Source organism: Tripterygium wilfordii, chromosome 8 (assembly GCF_013401445.1).
Source record: "Tripterygium wilfordii isolate XIE 37 chromosome 8, ASM1340144v1, whole genome shotgun sequence".
NCBI classification, from domain to species: domain Eukaryota; kingdom Viridiplantae; phylum Streptophyta; class Magnoliopsida; order Celastrales; family Celastraceae; genus Tripterygium; species Tripterygium wilfordii.
This window is the reverse complement of record NC_052239.1, coordinates 4,886,726-4,908,239: the sequence shown is the minus strand read 5'-3', so window position 1 is coordinate 4,908,239 and position 21,514 is coordinate 4,886,726. Positions and strand designations below refer to the sequence as shown.

The 21,514-nt window shown below is 35.0% G+C and overlaps 1 protein-coding gene and 1 long non-coding RNA gene across 2 annotated transcripts; both read right to left on the bottom strand.

Moving 5' to 3' along the window:
* Positions 1-11,041: 11,041 nt before the first annotated feature.
* LOC120003574 (serine carboxypeptidase-like 48) lies at positions 11,042-13,283 on the bottom strand. Its single transcript, XM_038852593.1, has 7 exons — positions 12,958-13,283; positions 12,709-12,880; positions 12,136-12,255; positions 11,905-12,048; positions 11,678-11,828; positions 11,428-11,516; positions 11,042-11,338 (listed from the first exon to the last, which is right to left on the bottom strand). The coding sequence occupies exons 1-7, from the start codon at positions 13,281-13,283 to the stop codon at positions 11,042-11,044; spliced, it is 1,299 nt and encodes a 432-aa protein (XP_038708521.1).
* A 5,870-nt stretch (positions 13,284-19,153) lies between these two features.
* Positions 19,154-21,116, bottom strand: LOC120003380. The gene is made up of 2 exons (XR_005469336.1): positions 20,869-21,116; positions 19,154-20,701 (listed from the first exon to the last, which is right to left on the bottom strand). It is a non-coding gene; the product is annotated as an uncharacterized LOC120003380 (long non-coding RNA).
* Positions 21,117-21,514: the final 398 nt, after the last annotated feature.

Below are 21,514 nucleotides of genomic sequence, written 5' to 3'. Positions count from 1 at the left end.
AAACCATGCTCTAAGGGATTGTTTGAGCCCGTACAAAGACTAAATCTGCACCCTTTAGAGTGTGTTTGGTTTAATTGTTTTCTAATTGTTTTCTGTTTTCATTTTCTAGAGAACAAAAAAATGAAAAGGTCGTTTTCTATTTTTCAGAAAACACAGCATAAAAGACGGAGTTCTCCGTCATTCCGCATTATTCCATAAAAAATGTAGAATGTGTCAATACGGATTCCTCCCATTCTTGTTAGGGTGTTGCTATTTATACCCACCCTATACCTATACCTATTTAGAAAAGTTAAAAAAAGTCAAGAAAGACTCCTCTCCTTTCTCTCTTTCTGTGCATGAAAATCATCAATATTATCATTATACTATCATCTTCCATGTCTCTATATATTATTTTATTTTTGTGTTTTTTATACTAAACAACACAAAGTTAACATTAAAACATACTTATGTGAAAATTATGTGATTTACTAAAAGGGTATGATAATTAATTTTGGAACACAAAAGTGTTGATTCAATGACACAAAAAGGACACAGTCGTCATTAAAAAAGGACGTAGCCGGTATTTTAGTAATTGTTGACGAGCTCCGTTTCGGGCGAACCATACCTTGTCAGAAGTGGAACGATGGCAGAAATCATTCACTATGCCTTTTGGCGTAGACGTTCGACGGATTTTGACCATCCGAGTTCGTTTAGGGCGTCATATTTGCAGTCAAAACTCGGAGTTTACTTTTTCACATGTTTTATTTTATTTCTGTTTTAATTTAGTTGGATTAGGGTTTCCAAAATATATTTAATCCTTTGGGCCTTGTTTCGAATTTATTATTGAATTTTATAAAAATCTTGGGTTTTTATCTAGCCCAGTGATAAGCATGCTCATGTCTTGTCTTGTCCTATGTTATCTGTCTGAAGAGAATGTATTCTTTGTTAAAGTGTGTAACTATTTAGTTGCAAAGAATATATTCTCTGTAAAAGGGTGTAACTCTTTAGTTGGAGAGAATATATTCTCTGTAAAAGGGTGTAACTCTTTAGTTCCATGAACAACTTCAATGTTAACGCCATTAATCTATATATGCATATACATATGGTTGTTCTTGGCAATATACATACCAGCAGAAGATATGAATTTAGATCAATTGAGGATTTGGGCCAATGATCTGCGATTGTCAAGTGGTTCAAGTGATCAGGTAAATATACAACTTTTTAATTGTTTTAGGAATTTTTTTTCATTAATTGCAGATGCTCAAGTGAATGTCTATTGTTCTTAGGATGATATTCTCGGACACGAAATAAAACAAAAGGACGAAAATTTGGACGAAAATGTTGATGAAAATGTGGACGAAAATGTTGACGAAAATGTGGAGGAATTTTCCACCTACATGGTATGATATTTAACTCAATTAATATATGTTTTATTATGTCAATTTGTAATAAAAAATTGTTAATTTCTAACAAAATTAATACATTTTTAGGTATTCAATTCGCGTCAATCTCTTATTGATTGGATTCAAAATATTGGACGCAATTTAGGATATATCATTGTTATTAAAAGGTCAGAGACTAGTCTAATCGGGAAGAGTCCTAGACTGTTGTTCCAATGTGATCGCGGTGGCACGTACAAAAGCAAGAAACCTCCACAAAGGTTACAGGCACAAAAAAAATTGATTGTCCTTTCAGATTGAAAGGGGTGAAAATGCGAATAGGTGATGATTGGATGGTAAGGGTGGTATGTGGAACACATAATCAAGCCTCTGCAACATATATGGAGGGACATCCATACCCCGGTCAACTCTCTGAATTCGAAATCCAGTTGATGGTACATTTGTCTACAAAAAATGTGGAGCCACGAGATATCTTGACATCGTTGAAAAAGCAGAATCCGGACAACGTGTCTACCATTAAGACCGTATATAATGCACACCAGAAATTTCAAACTGCAGAGAAAGCCGATAAAACCCAGATGTAAGTTGTCATGTCATTCCTACAACGTGAAGGATACATTTTCGAGAGTCGAACAAATGTTATAACCAATGAGCTTGAAGATTTATTTTTCGCACATCCAGGATCATTAGAGCGATGGCGTGCATTCCCGCACGTGTTATTGATGGACGCAACACATAAAACAAATAGGTACAGGATGCTTCTTCTAGAGATTGTCGGCATGACTGCAACTAATATGACATTTTACATAGCATTTGTGTTCTTGCACTCAGAAAAGTGTTCAATTATACTTGGGCTTTAAGGTGTACATGTCTACAGTCAACAATGGATGGATGCAATGGTCCATGAGTTATTGTCACCGACAGAGAGTTGGCCTTGATGAATGCATCTGTCCAGGTATTTCCCGATGCTAAGAAATTACTTTGTAGATGGCACATCTATAGGAGTATTTTGAGCAAGTGCAGGCCATCACTAACAGACAACAAAACTTGGAATGCATTCTACAAAATGTGGACTACGTTGCTGGAATGCGTATGTATGCAATTTGGCAGACCTTGAGGTAGTGTTACAAAACTTTCTGTTGGACAGGAATTTTATTCTAAGGTATAAAGAACACTGTCTATTCCATCTGCAACAGATCCAAGTTGTACTGTGATCTCAGTGATTGCTTCGTGCAATTTATCTGGGTCATGAGTACTTGCTTGTCTGCCCCATGACATATATCAAACACCTTGTATGGCATACTTTGAAACCATAAGTTGCCTTTTGTAGTCTTGAACTTTGTCGGTTGTTTTTTTAAGTCTCCTTTTGGTTTCCCTCAAAGCTTCTTGTAGAGATTCGATGGTTTTCTGGGGATCGTCCTCGTATACGTCTTCCCTTATAGGGGAGATGTTGAATCTGGGATCATTTCCACCTTCATCTTTTTTAGAAGTAGAACCTTCATCAGTTCTAGACCTTTTTGCAGGTGGAGAGTTAGTAGTATCCATCCTTGAAGATTTCTTGAGGAAGATATTGGTTTCTGCTGATTCGTACTTTTGAATATTTATACGAATGGAATATGAAGGAAGTGTTGGACCAAGACTTACTGTCTAGGTCAACATTGTGTTTTTGATGATTGTGTATGATTGTATACTAAAATGTGTGTGAGCATGCTTGACTTGAACATATCCTAAAATGCTAGAAAACATGCTTAAATGGTTATTTGGTTAATTGTTTAATATCTTAATTGTGCATATAAACTTAAATGAAGGCTTATGCATATCTCTATATGAATTTGATATCTATATATTTTTGAGATAGTGTTGGAAATTAAGTTTTGAAAACAAACATACATGGACTAAGTTAGGGCATTAATCTTCTAATGATCATAACTTATCTTAACCAACTTAGGTCCAAATTACTTGAAACTTGAACCACATGCACATGAAGGTTTAATATATGTTCTACGACTATAATCATGAGAAATTAAGTGCATCACATATATATTTGGTCATATGCTTAAATTCCGCCAAAACTAGGTTTTACCTAATTTTGTGCATATGTGTTCTTTGTGAACGTGGTGAACCAAATGAACTCCGATTTAAATGAAATTTCGTGTGCATCTTAGTTTCATCACTATGAACATATTTGAGTCAGTAAAGTTCAAGAGAAAAGGTCATTTACACTGAGTTTGTAAAATGACATTGAATTTACACTTAGAATTTATCGGTTTCACTATTAGTGATCTAATTGCTTGGTTGAGTGACCAAACGATTTCCGATTGTTATGAAATTTTACATGGACATTCTAATACATATAAAATGATTTATCATGCAGTAATATGAATTTTCTGGGTTATTTTTCTAATGTAATTAACCTATGCGCTCTATATGAAGCTCTTTGAGCTTACATGCAATTGGGGAGTTCTACCTCCTATTTCTTTATAGGTTAATCATCATGAGGATGTTATATCACTCAGAATTCAGTTTGCTCAAGTGAATTGAAGTCCGGTTTTCAAGTATGAGCTTGGATCTCTAGAAAACCAAGAAAAACCTATGTTCATCAACTTTCCACTAAGGCATTTTGATTGATGATTGGAATTAGCCTTAGGGCTGTATAATATGGATATATTGGTGCTGCCAAATTCAGAGTTTGAAGTCAAGATTGGAGGGACATGTTTGGTCACGTGAAGGATCTCTTATCTTCATCAAACAAGATCTTGCACATGCTTCCTTTATTGAGGTCAATGATCAGATTTTTGTGAGAAGAAAATTGATGAAGCTAAAGGACAAATGCAATGGTTGAAATTTGTAAGAGATGAGAAAGTATATTTTGCAACTAGACAAGACTTAGATTATGAAGATATTCTTGAAGACTACAAGCTCCAACGGTACACTAATCTATGGCCGAGATTGAATTGTTTTGAATTATGAATGGATTAGATTACAACAAGACTTGAAGGGTTAAGATGATCATTTAAAGGTGAATCCAATGGTTGTGCATAAGACAACATTCTTGCTTGCAATTTTTGACTTAAAAGAAGATCTTACTTGATTTTTGGAGTCAAAGATGGCTGCAAGTTGCTACACATTTAAAAGGAAATTGTTGGAGATACCAATGTCAAGATTTGGTGCAAGTTTGATCAAATGGTGAAAGATGACAAAATTGTTGGAGATACCAAGGTCAAGATTTGGTGCAAGTTTAATCAAATGGTCAAAGATGGCTGCAAGTGCACATGACAACTCAAATCTTGCAAAGCTAGACTTGGAAAATAATGCAAGTGCAACGGCTACATATTGCAAGGTTAAGATTTAATGATCTATTCATTCAATGGCCAAGATTTGCACATGTAATTGAAGGTCGAGATTTGAAGATGGAAAAAGATCCAATGGTGGAAATCACAAGAGCTTGGTAAATTATAAAGAGGGGTTCTTCCTCATTCCAACTTGGAGAAGCCAAAATTACATTGAAGAAATTCTTGCTCTCAAAGCTTTCAAGCTAGTTTGTGCCATTGAATCCAAGCTTCTACCCAAGCCACTCTAAAGGCTTCCTCACTATTTTGCTTTTGCAAAGAGGGAGTGCTTCTCATTTGGCTTCTTATTTTCAGATTCGAAAATCCTCATTATTCTTCATTTTCTATCCAACCCGTGAGGTGATATTGTGATTCTTGAGTGTTCCTTAACCCCATTTGCTTAGTGCAAACCTTGAGTGAACCATTTATACCGAACACTTGTAAAAGTCCCTTCATTGGGCAAAAACCTTGTTGAGATTGAGTTTAAGGGAGTGCTTGAAACCCTTGGTTGTAAAGTTTGAAGATTGTCTTGAAATCTTCAGTTTTAAGGGTGACCTAAAAACCCTTGTGAGTTTTGTGGAGCTCTTGAGAAAACCACATCCTTAGTGGAGGTTGAAAAATCCTAGGTTGGTGAACCTAGGTAGTAGATGTAGGAGAAGAGTCTCCGAACTACTATAAATTGTTGTGTGGACTTTCTTGATTGCATTGCTTGCTTGTTGATTGATTAAGTGTCTTGATTGTAGAATTTTCTGAACCACTAGTCTGTCTGTGCACTGTTCACATAGCTAAACTTTGAATTTTAATCTGAATTTTTGATATAGTATTCATTAGGGTGTTGTGATACTGCATACCAAATTTCATTGAATTCTGACTTGATTTGCTAGGTGAAATTTGAGTTGTAAAATCTGTGCACAGTGTGTTGTTTGAAAAAATCTGTTTTTGCAATTCCTTGATTATTTGATAATTGATCATTCACCATATTGTATCACATCTTGCATTGAAATGAATATTGATTAAGATAATCATTAGAGTTCAAATTTGTGTGCTAATTGTTAATTGACATTGATTTCCTTTTAAATTATAAAAAGAGATTCCTATCGGAATTTGGGGACACAATTCACCCCCCCCCCTCTTGTGTTAAGTACGATCCATCACTTTCCAAGTATTATTAATTATCTTAAGGATGTATGGTTGACACCGTATAAGGAGATGTTTGTATCTGCATGGACTAGCAAATATCTACATTTTGGAAACCAAACAACTAATAGAGTCGAGAGCCAGCATGCCAAGTTGAAACGATACTTGGAGTCATCACAGTCAGATTTGGTGACATCATTGTCGTTTATTCATCATGTCATCCAATCACAGGACATAGCTATCAAAGCGAGTATTGAGTACAGCAAAACTATCGTCCAACATCAATTCAATATACCACACTTCCAGGAATTATGTGGTTTCGTTTCAATCCACGCATTGCATCTGATTTTGAAGGAATTTGAGCGATCTAAGAATGCCGGAGAAGTTTCCTACAAATGCGGATGTCAACATCGTACGAGCTATGGACTGCCATGTGCGCACGAGCAAGTAGTATATTTGAACGATGGTCGTCCCATACCAATTGATTCCATAGATAATTTTTGGAGAAAACTTGACTTATCACTGTGTGTGTCTCTTCAAGACGATGACATTGATTGTGAAGTCGATCTGCAAGTGTTCACAGAACAGTTTAAGCAGCAAACAAGGCATGGTAAATCCAGTCTTTTAAGGAAGTTGAGGGAGATAATCACACCATCAACAACTTTAATTCGTGAACATGTTGTTAAGACGCCCCTCCTCGAAGAAAAAATTTGCATCAAATACTCATGCTAATCCGTTTGCATTAGTGTTCGTTGAGTCTGATTCCCCTCATTCTAGAGAACCAAGTAGACACATTTATTCATTTGTAGGCCTCGACTCGAAGATCAGGGAAGACATATCCACTCGTGCTAATACGACTACATTTGAGTTTGTTGAGCCATATATTTTCCAATTTCAAGAACCAACGAGACATAGTTGCTCCTCTACTTACAACTACTCTGTACATGCCTATGTTTGTCAGTTTCCACCTAAACTACATCCTTACATTATGCATGTACAAGACATAAAACCTTATGGAAATTGTGATATTACATGATTTAAGTGCTGCACAGAGCTTCACGTATTTTTCACTACGATCTACTCCACCACCGTCGTATCAACATGTTGCTATCGCTATTGGGTACGTAAATAATAATCACTACGTCCAGGTTGCATTGACAGAGGGTTACCTGATGCCTCCCATTATGCCTCCATGGGTTCATTTCAGGCATGATTGCGCAATTGCATGGACTACCCCGTATGCGGAGCGAATTCATGCGTACATGTAGTATATGCGTCCTAGGTTTCCTTCTGAAACCATTGTGTTGGAAGATTAAAAATGTAACGTGTGTTAATATGTTTTAATAAATTTGTTTTAAATATCCAAGACTTTTGTGTTATTTGATTTTACCTCGTACAAAAAGGAAAAAATTGAAAATTCAATCGGATTCAACAAATTGTTGATGTCCGCAAAAAGGGATTATAAGAAGCGAAAAATCCAAGACAAGGAACATGGGAGAGAGAGATGGCTAGACTTGCCATCCCACACTTGATCGAAATAGCTTTTTCAGTCTTCTTTTTGCCATCGAGATATAGCCCTGAGTTTCTCCAAAATAACAAAACTGCCATGTTATGTCCAAGAGATGCAGCCCAAAGGCCTCACACCGAAACCTGCCTTGGGAATTGGCCCAGTTGGGAGACAAACCACAGTCTCAAAGCTGCATCAATAATTGTAAAAGTGCATGTGTCATGTAGCCTATACCTAGGGTGGATTTATATAGTAAATAGGGTGGTTGTTTTTAGAAAAACCCTTCTTTTTATTGTTTTTTATTAAATAATTTCTAAATAGTTTAATAGGTTGTCTTTTGACTTTTGAAAAAAGTGGACCACCACCTACACCTTAGAGTAGGATTAAATAAAAAGATGTAAAAAATATTTATGAGAAATGTATGAAATGCTTGGGTTATATCCAACGGTCAAGAGTTGTTAAATGTTTTGGACAGAATTTTGCTTTGTTGGGGGTTACAAAACTTTGTCCTGTACGGATGATCAAATTTGTTTGATCTAGATTAAAACAAGTTTGGACATAAGTGATATGTCCGAAATCTAAGTTTAAACACAAAATTTTTGTCTAGTTTAAAACTTGGTCTGAGTCCAAACATAGAAATCTTGTACGCTTTACTTGTCTGGACCCTAACACAGATTAGATTATTGTTTGGTTTACATGTCCAGATTTAAATCCATTCGGGATTGGTTAATTAAGTATGTCTGAAATCTAATTCGAGTTAGAGTTCGAGTTCGAACATGTAAATATTCCATAAATACGTGATATTATCCGATCCAGACGCATTTCTTACCTCCCCTACCCATAATGCAGTTATTGCAGGCTCATAATCTGGGCATTTCAATTCATCCATGTCCAACACGGCGTTTAATTTGTAATACCCCGTCTCAAAATAAAAATAAATAAAATGTAGAATAATAAAAATAAAATGAATAAATTGGCTTTAGTTATAAAAAGAATAAAAATTGTAGGGATTTCTCACCCTTTTATTTCGAAATACTTCCAAGCCACTGAATTGCTTAAATGGTAAGTTTTGGTTTCTGTCTCAATTTTCTCCTAGAGGAAACAAGCCTTGAGGGCTTACCATTGTTTCTTTACCTACTTGTCAATGACATATTATATGTGATTTATTTTGGTGATTATATAACCTTGAAATGCTTGGTCATAACTAGAGCATTATGTAATCTTCATGCATCATGATGAATGGATGTTGTATTTATATTTGTTGCATGAATGACATGAATTGTAGGATTACATTAGATGCATTGTGTGTTCCGAGGATGGACTCGGGGTTCACGTTAGGTGTTGGATGATTTGGGCACGTGCGTGGATGATGGTTGGGAGCCTTGTGATGGTCCTAGGCCAGAGGATTCCTGTAGCGGAATTTGTCACTGCATGCTGGCTAGTATGTGATGCTAGGCCAGGCGTGGCAGGTTGAGATATCACTATGGGGCCAACAGTTAGTGGTTGCGACCACACGTGTGCCAACCTCCTCTCTAGCGGTTTGAGATTGATGGATATGTGGTTGTGGTATTGATTGGATGCTAGAGAGAGAGGTAGTGCGGTGGATTCTCGTCGACTTATCGCCGCATGGCGGGAATCTGATTCGCCAGCTTGGGTGTCATTGGTGGAGGATATGGAGGTTCGGTTAGGTTGATCGGGTGCATTAGCTTTGCACTGCATATTGCTGCATTGATGAATTCGTTATAAATTTCCAGCCATACTATTGTTCCTGTGTTCTATTATTTATCCCTACTGAGCTTTTTGCTCACCCTATCTACTTTCCCTCCCCACAGGTGAGACAGGATCTAGTGCACAGGCTGCGGATCAGCAAGAGGACGCGTTACGGAGGTGGCCTGGACATTAGTTGTTTTGTGTATCTACGTAGTACTTGTGTGTGTTTTATATATACATGTTTGGTTATGTTTTAGTGGTAAATATGCATGGATATGGTTATATATGCATGAAGTGTTGTTTTGCATTGTCAAGTTTGTGTGTGCTAGTTGTAGTATGAAGAATTATGTGTATGGTTGGATATGGATGGTATAGGGATGATTGAGAGTGGTATTCTATGATGATTGGATGGTTGATGCTGAATGATGGAATTTGTATTTAATGGTGGACCTTGAGGGTCAGTGGATTTGGATATAATAGAAGTGTATTTGTTGTGTCTTGATTACAGGTGGGTTTCCTCAATTTATGGGGAGATGCTGCTGAAATTTTTGGTAAAGTTTATATTGGATTGGGACGTAACACGTGAGATACACGTGGTTGTGTTTGGTATATGGTTTTTATGTATTTGTCATTTTCTTCACGCTCTGCGGGTCAGGGCGTGACATAATTGGTCCCAATAATAGTTCATTAATTTTACATCGTTTCAGACTTGCAAAATATTATAATTAACATGTTTGCAAAATATATTGGAATGGAGCATCGATCCGGTGAAAGGATTTCAGTCTTTAGAAAATAGAAATAGAAATAGAATAGAAAACAAGAAAATAGAAAACAAACCAAACCAAACGGATTCTTAGCATTTTTGTCACATTATTCTTGGCTTACAAGAGTACGCGTGCATAACGTACATGTCATATTATGTACATTGATCTCTTCCTACTTGGACTAAAAGCAGTAGTAACCCAACACAAGACTCCATATTGAAAATACAGAGACGTAAAAGAAGATTGCGACCGATGAAAAGAAAACAAATTTCTCAATTCTCACTAGAGTTCCCTTTCCATCCAGCTTTTTATCATCTGAAGAGAAACCTTTGGTTGATCCATTGGAACCATGCAACCAGCATTAGAGACCTAATGTATAGAGAAAGTCAGATCAAATCATTTAATTGAATATTCACACATGTACATGTCGTATATATGCGCAAAGATATTGTCCAACCTTGATAAAAGTGAGAGGATGACGTGTTATTATAGATCCTACTTCTGCACCATCAACCTTAAATGGAACCATCGAGGTTTCTTTAAACTCTGTCTTGCCATTCCATTCCATTTCCAACAACGACTTCATAACTCCTACGCAACCGATTTACCGATCGACAATGCCACAAATTAAGTTTACGTGAGTATAAAATAAATCATAATTAGGTTTTGTATATTGAACCATGAGATTTACCATCCCATTTGTAAATGATATCCTGACCGACTCGGGCCCGAAGCCCAGCCTAGGATCAACCCGAGCCCATAGCCCTGCCCGGCCCCATAGCCCTGCCTGGACCAACTCCAACCCGAGCCCTGACCCTAGCCCAAATGCCAGCCCAAGATTGACCCGGGCCCGTAGCTCTGCCTAGGACAGACCTGGGCCTGAAGCCCTACCAGGGATCGATTCAGCATCAAAGACCATCCTGGAACTGACCCGGGTCGGACCCAACCCGAAAATGAGAGAAGGGTCGACACATATGTCGTGGAAAAGAGAAAGGGAGTCGTCATGTATGTGGTGTTTCAAAAACTTTTTGAAAACATTTTTTTTATTTTAAAAATTTTGAAAACATGTTGTAGATTTTGATAAAAAAGAAAACAAAAAATACAAACAAACATTTTTTTTTTGTTTTCTATTTTTTGAAAACCAAAACAAAAAACTAAAAACAGTATTAATACCAAATAGGGCCTAAGTTTACGTGAGTATAAAATAAATCCTAATTAGGTTTTGTATATTGAACCATGAGATTTACCATCCCAGTTGTAAAGGAGATCCTGATCTCCTGCATAGATAAGGACCTTGATTCCTTTCTCCAGTAAAGCAGAAATTTCAACATCAAATTTCCTCATGTAGTCCTTCTTCGAATAGGCATCAAATACCGTTTTACTTGCTGGAACAAATGTTTTGTCTTGAGGTACATTCAGAGCAATCTTTACTGATGGAATATCAAAAAATCTTTCCATCTTTGAGTAGTCATAATTAACGCCATTCACACGTTGCTTCCTAATATCAAAAAACTACATATAACAAATATGTTGAAGTTAAATTTAATAATTTGTTTTACTCATGAATACATGATATATAAAGATTGATATGATTTTCTTACATTTGTATCTCCAGCATATTCTCGGGTCCTTTTAATCATCTCGAAACAATAATCAAATGCAACAGAACAAGCCTCTTTAATACCCTTGACTAGCAAGAACGCAAAAAAAAAAAAAAAAAAAATCAACCACATTTGAGAGTGACGTTGTACTAACATTGAACAAATATCCTCACACATACAATATAAAAAAAAAAAAAAGATCAAGAAAATTATGAAAGGGGAAGTAATTGAAGTCAAAAGTTATATGCACCACAATTTCTTGTATATGCACGACATCTTCTCATTGAATCTTCTATATTTGAGTAATTCAATTCCGTAATCACATTATGCTTCAGAGCAAACTCTGGTATGGTTGGGTATTGGATGTGAGGATTTATATGTCCATTACCAATAGCGAATCCCTATAAAAAGTAGCGTTAATAAAATTCTATGAAGAAATATATCATGAGTTTTGTTTGGAGACAAAGATATACATGCCTTGAGTTTTATGGGAATTGCATTGGCTTTCTCATTTTCCTCTAGAATTCGAGAAGCTAGAGCAGGAGCATAATGGCCAGCATAAGCTCGTCCAGTTATGAAGAAATTCTTATGAGTAAACTGAGGATGCTTTATAAAAAATTCCTAAATTCATGAAAATGTTAGACATCTAATCAAATACTAAATTTAATTACATTATTAAGAATAGAAAGAACGAGGAAAGAAAAGTACCTTCAAGAAATTATACAAATCATCGATGACACTAGTTAGATCGTGCCTTATGTCACTATCGTCATTTATATAACTAAGACCTGTTCCGATAGGTTGGTCAACGTATATAATATTTGATGTCTGTAATAGAAGAAAAAAATTACGACATACTTTATGGGGAATTAAACATTGAAGGGATTAAAACAAGTGATACATTCCAACGAATTAATTGTCAAGGCACACGGATTTTGAAAATTTTCAATTTGTATTCGGCAATTGGGGTAATAGCACTTTTGGGTATTGAATAATCTGACATAATTCAACTTGGGAACTCATTTTTCAAACGTTTCAAATTGAGTATCCAAATTTCAAATTCGTGTCAAAGTACTCACAGGGGCAAATTTCTAGCAATAAAGCTTGGCAATATATAAAATTGAATTCTTGAAACTACGTAGGCATTCCAATTGTTTTGTTAAAAATTACTTGTCTAATCATTTTAAAGTCGAACATGTATATTAGTTTTAGTTGAACATAATTTTTTTTCTAATTATGCTCAAGTCTACAAAATAAAGAGAATGTATCAAGATATGATACCTTGTCCCAGCCATGATCATTCCATGTAAGAGAAGAATCTTCTGTAATATGAAAAGGGCCATTTGCATAAAACAAATCAATGCTACAACTGATTCCAGGTCCTCCACTCAACCATATTACAACTGGATCTTCATCATTTCTATTTCGTGATTCAAAGAAGAAGTAAAACATTCTGCAAAAGAGTAATAAGTAATTAAAGAACGATTGACATATATTTGTGAAATATCAATACCAAGTTTAATTAATTACCTTGCACCTACTGGATTTGGAAGTTGATAGTAACCAGCATAAGATCCAAGATCTTCCACAGAAGGATCAGAAGTGGGAAGAAAAGGAAACTTGAATTTTTTCTCATTAAGTCTTGGAGCATCGATTTCCGAAGAGTTGATATCTTCTTGGGGAGATAAGTCTAGTGATCTTACAAGTCGTCTTGTTGCTCGTTCTTTTGGTGAAATGGCAGTTCTTGATGAATGTAAGCGGTTGTTAGTATATCTTGCATTTGCCGACGATGAAATTAAGAAAACATCAAAAAGAAAAACTGAAATAACAATGCTAAAAAATAATATTGTAGCCATTGTTATTTGTCTATATGACAAATGTAAGTGCCTCGATTTTTGTGTTCTATTTATAAGGTGCCTAGGGCATATATATAGGTCGTGGTGATTTATGAAGAAAAAAAAGATTACTGCAAATTTATGCATGTTTTGTTTATTCCTTATAAAAAAAAATATTATATTTCGTTCGATGAAATTTAAAATGATTTAGAATTAAGAAAATAGTATTTGGCTTTTTGTTGTTTTAGAGATTCTTTGCTATTAATATATTAATTCTTTTAACATGCTATATCAATTATGAGTCATTAATTTTGTAAGGTGTCTTTTGTATTTATCCCTTTCATGACGATAATAATTTGAATACTTGATGGTGACTGGTTTTCTTGTGTATTAAGATAATTTATAGTGTTTATTAAAAGGGGAAGGTTAAATACACCGTTGTTTTTGTTAAATACAACACAACAAATTTTTAGAATTTTTTGGACAATAATGTCACTTTATAAAATGACTAAAAAGTACATACTCAAAATTTAATATGAAAATAATATTTAATATTGTAGAATTTTTAGAACAACAAGGCACTGTTTATAGCTTTAGTTTGTGATTTTCAAGCCCACTTGTTACTACTTAATGTCACTACAGGCCACTTGAAGGAATAATGCGTTTTTAGTTTAGATTTTTTTTTTTTTTTTTTGTCTAACAAGTTCCTTCTCCTTCCCAAACCTTTTTCTTGACAGTACAATGTTTAGAACCAATAGATTATTTTAGTCAAAGTGTTGTATTTAACAAAAATAGTGTGGATGTGCCTTAATTAAAAATGATTAAGGGTATAATAATAAATTTAGGGTGGTGTATTTATAAAAGCACATATATTTTAAATTTATGTTGTGGTGTATTTAACACATGGTGTAGTATTTAACAAAAGTAACGGTGTATTTAACCGTCCCCTTATTAAAAATAATGTTTATATATTTTTTTTGGAGTAGCCATGATATAAAATGACTAAAACGTTTTTACTGCTGAAGATATTGTTTATATGATATACACTGTGATTTTCACGGGCTATGTACAAAAATTCACTCTTTTTTTAACATGAACACTAATCCCCACTAGCTTTTTGAGTGTATACTGAATAAACCTATAAGTTCGTGAAATAACCTAGAAAAAAAATTACTAAGCCACCACCTTTCGAGTGTACACTAAATAAATTTATAGGCTCGCACAATAATTCACAAAAAAATCACTTAAATTAATATTGTTGTGCATGTTGAGGATGTATAATTGCTTTTTTAGGGCTTGATTCTCATATACTCCTGATATTCCAATTAAGATTTTATGATTGGATGAAATGGTGAATTCTACATTGTTATCATTCAACTAATGACAATATATGATTAAACCATATAAGATGTCAAAAACATTAGTCCAAAAATAATAAGGGTATTTTTATCATGGAATTCTCATTTGCTTGTCTAACCAGCATGATTTGGTGATCATTGTGTGGGTTCGTAAGATTTTACCTAAATACACATGAAAAATAGGTAGTAATTAAAAAATATATATAAAAGTCTTAGGCAAGCTAATAACTTGCTGGTAACAGCAAAGCAAACATTAGTTTGTATCCTTTTGTTGGGATCTTTAGCTTTTGGTTTCACCTTTCATTGGAATAAACCCGTTTACTCACATTTTCCAATCGAACTCTTGTTTGTAGTGAATTTTTCAGAGAAAAGTAGTAGAATACCATTGGCTACCATATTTATCCGAATTTAATAAGCATTTCTACTATGTACCAGTCCCAATAGAGATTTATTCATCTTTTAGTGATGTTAGATTAAAATTTTATGTTCAATACAAATACTCACGGAAATCACAAAATTGAGAGGGTATTTCCGTCATTTCAGTCCCTTGAACCCTTCGATGGGACCAAAAAAACAAAAGCGTAGAAACCGAGACCTTTGCCAAGTTATTTTCTACACCATCACCATGTGACAACTGTAAACCCTCTCTCTCTCCTCTTTGTATCCATATATAAAGCGGTGCTGCTAAATATCCCAACTAAAATGATCCCAAAACTTTCCAAACTTATGTGGCATGCCTAGTCAGCCTATCCACATGGCAAAATTGAATTTCGAGTTCGAAATTTGAAATTCAATTTTTCGGAGCATTTAAAAACTTTCAGAATTCCATGCTTTATACAATGAAACACGGGAAATCCATCACCCATTCTCTCCAAATCGGTTTACAACCTCAGAAGCTCGTTCTGTCATGTTTTTCCGATTCAAAGCAACGAGGATTGTACTTTTGAAGCACCATGACGTTGTTTCCTCACCATCAAGCCGACCAAAAAATCTTTATCAGTGTATTTTGTATTTTGGCCTATTGTCTCTCTTACATTGTTTCACACTCTGTGTGAAACACCATTAAACTATCGAAAACATCTTCTTTTTGTCATCCATTGCATTGTTTTATCTCCTGACCTTATTGCGTTTCACAGCTAATTTGGATGGATTCATATGGCATCTTGGTTGGAATATTCAATGTACAGAATTTTTGGCGACTAACTTATTTTTAAACTAAATGGTTCAGTTTACATTGTTCCCACACTATTTTATGGGTAATGTTGTTTCCCATATTGTATTTTGGCGCTTTTTGGAATATAGTTCTACTTAAACATTGCATTGTACTTTACCCTGTCCATATTGCACTTCAATCTTCATTTTGATGGTTCCAGAGTGTTTGATGGCCATTTTTTGGCCAAATGCCTTGTTTGTGGCTAAAGCTTACATTATTTCACACTGGATTGAATGGTGTGTTGTTTCCCATTGTGTGTTTTGGCCTTTTTTTGGGGCTTACATTGTTTAAAGTCATGTTGTAAATGACCATATAGTTGTTTAAAGGGAAAACTGTGGGCCGGTACAATAGATTGTACTTATTTGTAAAAAGATGCAACCACTAAAATATCCTTTTAAAAAAGTCCAATGGGGACCTGCTTTTACCAAAATAACCTCATATTTCATTTTCTCTCCCACAAAACCTACCTCCTCACACCAGGATTTTCTCTCTCCATGATTTTCTCTCTCCACGAACTGTAAAAAACTACCTATTTTCGGACCTTAAAACCTTCATTTTCAAAGATTTCACATCCATAATGACGCTTCTTTCTCAATCTCGAGTGATACTATACTGATTTTTTGGAAAATGGTTAGCATATCACATACCCAAAGCTTTTTTCGATTAATGGATACTTTGGTGATATTTTCTGAAATTTGTGCACCAAAAACCTTTGTTCGTTTTCAAATCATGTTTAGATGTCTTGATTTTTGAAAGTTTTGGTTAATTTCTGGTACATTTGCTAGTTAGGGTTAGTTGGAATCTGTTAGGGCTTTTGATACAATACTGATACTTTTGTGCATTTGAGGCTTTCACGTGGTTAATTTTCATATATTTTCCTTCAATATTTTTGAATTTTGGTTTGAATAATATTGTTTTTGGTGCAGAAACTATTTTTTTTTTTGAAATTTTGGTAAACTGATACTATAGTGAAACTTTTGTAATTGCAGCAAATGATTGATACTATAGTGATACTAAATGTGTATTTCATTAAATTGATATCAACAATCAATTTGTGGGAACGTAAGTGGTTGAGGGATTTTTGGCTTGCTTGCTGGTGAATTTTAGTGCAGATATGACATTTTTCTTTGGTGATACTATAGTGATACATTTCTGCAACTGTAAATGTTTTTCCAGAACGAATGTACAAACCAGATAGAGCAAGGAAGGAGAGAAGAGAGAACGAAGCACAGCCCAGATTGAGCAACAAAGCATAGTCCAGATCTGTCAAAAACGGAGACAAAAGCAACTCGATGCAGTCCAGATCTTGCAACGAAGAAGAACGCAATGAAGAGAGAAGAAGCTCAGGCAAAAACGGGGAAGAAGGCAACGAAGAACAATTTAGATCGAGAACAAGAAGAAGGAGGAGGAGGAGGAGGAGGAGAGAAAGAAGGAGATAGCTTTTAGTAGAGAAGAAGGAGAGAAAGAGGGAACACACTGAAGTTGGATAGTTGGAGGGAGGAGGAGGAGAAGAAGAAGAAGGGTATTGTAGGTATAAACCAAAAAATATTTTAAGTCAGATGACCAAATTATCCTTAAATTGCACATTTTTACAATTTTAAAAAGACCCATGACCTTTTTACAATTAAGTTGTCCAAAGTGCTCTTAATACCAATTGTCTGTTGTTTAAATCATATTGTTTTGCTTGAACATTGCATTATACTTTCCCATGTCCATATTACATTTCAGCCTTCATTTTGATGGGTCCATAGTATATGTGGACCTATTTTGGCCAAAACACCTTGTTTGGGCCTAAGCTTACACTGTACTTTCCCTTTTCCATATTGTACTTCAATCTTCCTTTTTGATAGGTCCAGAGTGTTTGTGCTCATATTTTACCAAAATACCTTATTTGTGGCTAAGCTGACATTGTTTCACACCGGTTTGAATGTTGTGCAGTTTCCAAAATCAATGTTTTACAATTGTGTCATTGGACTACTACACGCTAGGAGCATTGAATCACTTGCATTACTAGATTTGCCATGTGTCAATTATCCAGTATACTACCATGTTTTATTTAGAAATAACAAGCTGGCGTGATTTCATAAATTTGCCACTGAGTTTTGATCCATTTGTATCAATGATTTTTGGGATGGTGTTAATGGTGCTTTATTGTGCTTACCTTCAACACGTTACAGGAAGCGCAAGGTTCGGGAGATTGAAGAGCAAAACCAACCAAAAATTTATAGGTTTTGTTAGTTTCAGAGTGTGTATGTTGATCTAATAATTCTCGTAAGTGCACAAGAGTCTACTAATAGGTGTATGCAAGCACAAGGTCAATCTCACAGAGATTAATTAATCTAATCAATGTACCTAACTTGATGAATGATTGAGATTTGTGGAAAAATGAAGAATGATTGATGTAAATAAAATAAGAAAGCAAGAAATAAAATTTAGATTTTGTATCCAATAAGAGAAAAACATTAGGGTAATGATTTCACCTAATAATCCTATCACAAGCATTCAAGTCATTAACACACAAATATGGTTCCAATTCAAGGGTTGATCCTTTCTTAAATACGTTGGTTTGTTCGTTCATGGTGCCAATAAATATTATCAACAATGGATTAATCCTATTCGGTTCGCAATTGTTAACCCAAGACTAATAACTTATTACGATCCAAAGAACTATAACAACCAATTAAGACACGTGAATTCGGTTCGTTCTTTAATCCTAGCTAGATGAGCCTAATTGAGCATTCAATTGGTGATCAAGCAATCAAATAAACAATAGACTATAAGCATGACAATTAAAGACAAGAATCATTGAACCAAAATTAAGCATTCATTTAATTGAAATACTTGCAATATTCATATTAGACTACATCAAACCCTAGCAAAGAGATTTAGTTACAACCCATCATCCAAGAAGCAAAAACAAATCTAAAAAGAGAAAACATGGAAGAGAGTCGAAGAAAATCCTCTTGATTTGATTTGATGGAATTGTTGTTGAGTAGGAAGCCTCATACTACAACAAAATGTACTTATACCCACGGTTAAAATCGTAGGTATAAGTACAATAAACCACAACTATAAGTTTGACCCGTGGTTGCAAAACCGCGGACTAAGCGAACGTCACAGGACCTTTAGCTGCGGTTTCCTGATCGCGGGTAAAGATAATTTGACCACAGTTGTTGTAATGCCTTTACCTGCGGTTTTTAGTATTTTTGACCGCGGGTAAAAGCTTACCCTAAACCATAAAATATTGAATTTATTTTTATATATATAAATATTTTTTTATATCAAATTTTAATTTTTTTAGATGTAAAGAAGATAAAAAATTATTCAAAGCCAAACAAAATATATTGAAATTAAACATTACACCAATACATTGTTCATAACAACGAATAGCATATTCAACTCTCTTATATTGAAATTAAACAATCCGACAAGAAATGAAAAAATCGGGAGAACTTATACACTTAACAAAATCTACAATACAAGAAATAATAGCTCAAGCATTCCTAATTCTAAAGTATTGTGCCATGGGAATGGGGTATGAGTAACTGAAAGTTATCACCGAAGATCCTGCATTTCATATCATGAGTTATGCTCACTCGGGAAACTCTTGTGCCATTGCTTTGTGACTCTTTTGCTGCCATGGCATAGAACATTCCCCAATGCGTTATAAACTTGAGAGACAATTAAGATGTAAACAAGATTTAGAGCCAAAGAAACATACATCCTTTCCATCAGGAAACACAGAATGAGGATAATCACCCCAATGTAACACAACTGTATAAAGCTAAATTAAATATAGAGAGACCTACAAAAGTCTGCTTAGTGCTTGGTATGGGGTACCATATCAAGAACAAATCATTTGAATTAAAGAAGATGAAGACTATGAAAAACTCACAGGGACTACCCAAACTAATGACAGAGCTTTTTCTTGAGCTTCTGCTTCCAAGTCCCTATTAAACAAAGTTAACTTAAACAAGAAATATTGAAACAAAATCATTAAGTAAAATCAACTAATGAAGCATTAAGTAAAGAACAAATGAGATTCTTTACATTTGTTCTTGAGGTACACTAGGTCTTCTCACTTCATTTTAAACAATTGAACCATTTCACAAGATTCATTTCCATACATTCAATCACCAAACTTATCAATTACATGACCCAAACCCTGCCATCCCTGCATTGAATTAATTCAAAACTGAGAAGCAAAAATTTCGTTCTTTTACAAAAAAAATCCACAGTATTCTTTCATTGACCATTGTTAACAAAAGTGCCAACAACTCACAGAGTCCCTACTGCCAAGAGGCCTTGAATGGCATCAAAAACAAGAAAGCAAGATATATCTTCGGTGAAAATTATATTGAAAATTGAACTCCATAATTTCACAACACCATAGCACAACTGCACAAAGAGACACACCATCACCGTCAAAGGGAAAACAAGTAAATCTAGCATTTACACAACATAATAATGCCCAAAAAAAATATGAATCCAACGTTTATCGGACGTACTGAAATAAAAAGAGACTCATAAACAACTAACAAGCTAAGAAGTGGCGGATGTAATCATAGTTAAGAACTCATAATTAACATCTAGGTTGAGAACAATAACTTACCAAAACCTAGAGCCCGTACGTGTTTTACGATTATTCGTTATCCAAGCAAATGAAATTATATGGATGATTAGGGATTCAATATTTGGTTTTGTTGATGAGAAGAACTTGAAATCATCAATGGTTGAAGTCAAGTGACTTTTGAACCAAACCAGTTGGGCTAAATGATCTCAGGCTCTTCTCCGACTCAAATGCATTCTCCGATTTGCAATTTCATCTACATCGTCGTCAAAGCCGGCTACAGTGCTTTCGAGCATGTCTGGGAAGGCAAGGTAAAACACAATTTAGACCACATCGAGGTCCAAATCTTAAAATCAAAAGACGAAAACGTCAAAATTACCAAATCAAAGGAAACGCAAACGCTATAAAGTTAGATGCAAGAGAATCAAGTGCGTATACCGAGGATGGGATTTGGAGTTTGTATACCTTAAAAGGGTTGTGAGATCTGGAAAGTGGAGCTCTGGCTAGGTCTGAAACGAGAGGGGTGAATGATTTTTTTTTGCGTTGCACATAACAGGGATGAGGGAGGAAGAAAAGACATAAGGTTGTATATACTGGGCAAAACGACATTGTTAAAACGCACTTTTTTACTCGCGGTTTTTAAAAACCATAGCTATAGAGAACATCACACCTGCGGATGGCAAAAACCACAGGTATAAGTAACACCAATACCTACGGTTTGTAAAACCGCAAGTACAATTTATTTATAGCTGCGCTTATGAAAAAGCACGGGTATAGTAAGTCAATTTTCTTGTAGTGTCAAATCATTGAATTCTTGCAAAAGCTTAGAGAGAATGAGGTTTGCTGTCCAAAAACCTAAAAAAAGAGTGTGTCCTCTTAATTTTCGTGGCCCCCTTTATATAATAGGGTTTGGAAATTAGAAAATCTAAAAGAGGTAGAAAAACTATAGTTTTTCCCGTCGAGTCTCGTTGGAGCGTTGGAGTTGCCAAAAATCAGTGTTCTAGTGAAATTGTGCAGTTTCCCACCGCTGGAGCGGTCAAGAATCATCCTTCTACCATCTAAATGCATATTTGCTTCCGTTGGAGTGCCCGTGAGTGCTGGAGTGGTCATC

Bases quoted from the DNA above. Each gene is read 5' to 3' on its own strand.
- LOC120003574 (XM_038852593.1), bottom strand. From the start codon at position 13,283: ATGGCTACAATATTATTTTTTAGCATTGTTATTTCAGTTTTTCTTTTT. The intron at 11,829-11,904 runs GCATGTATATCT...TACTTTTTATAG, and splicing joins CAATTCCCATAAAACTCAAG to GGATTCGCTATTGGTAATGG. The intron at 11,339-11,427 runs GTAAGAAAATCA...TGTTATATGTAG, and splicing joins AATATGCTGGAGATACAAAT to TTTTTTGATATTAGGAAGCA.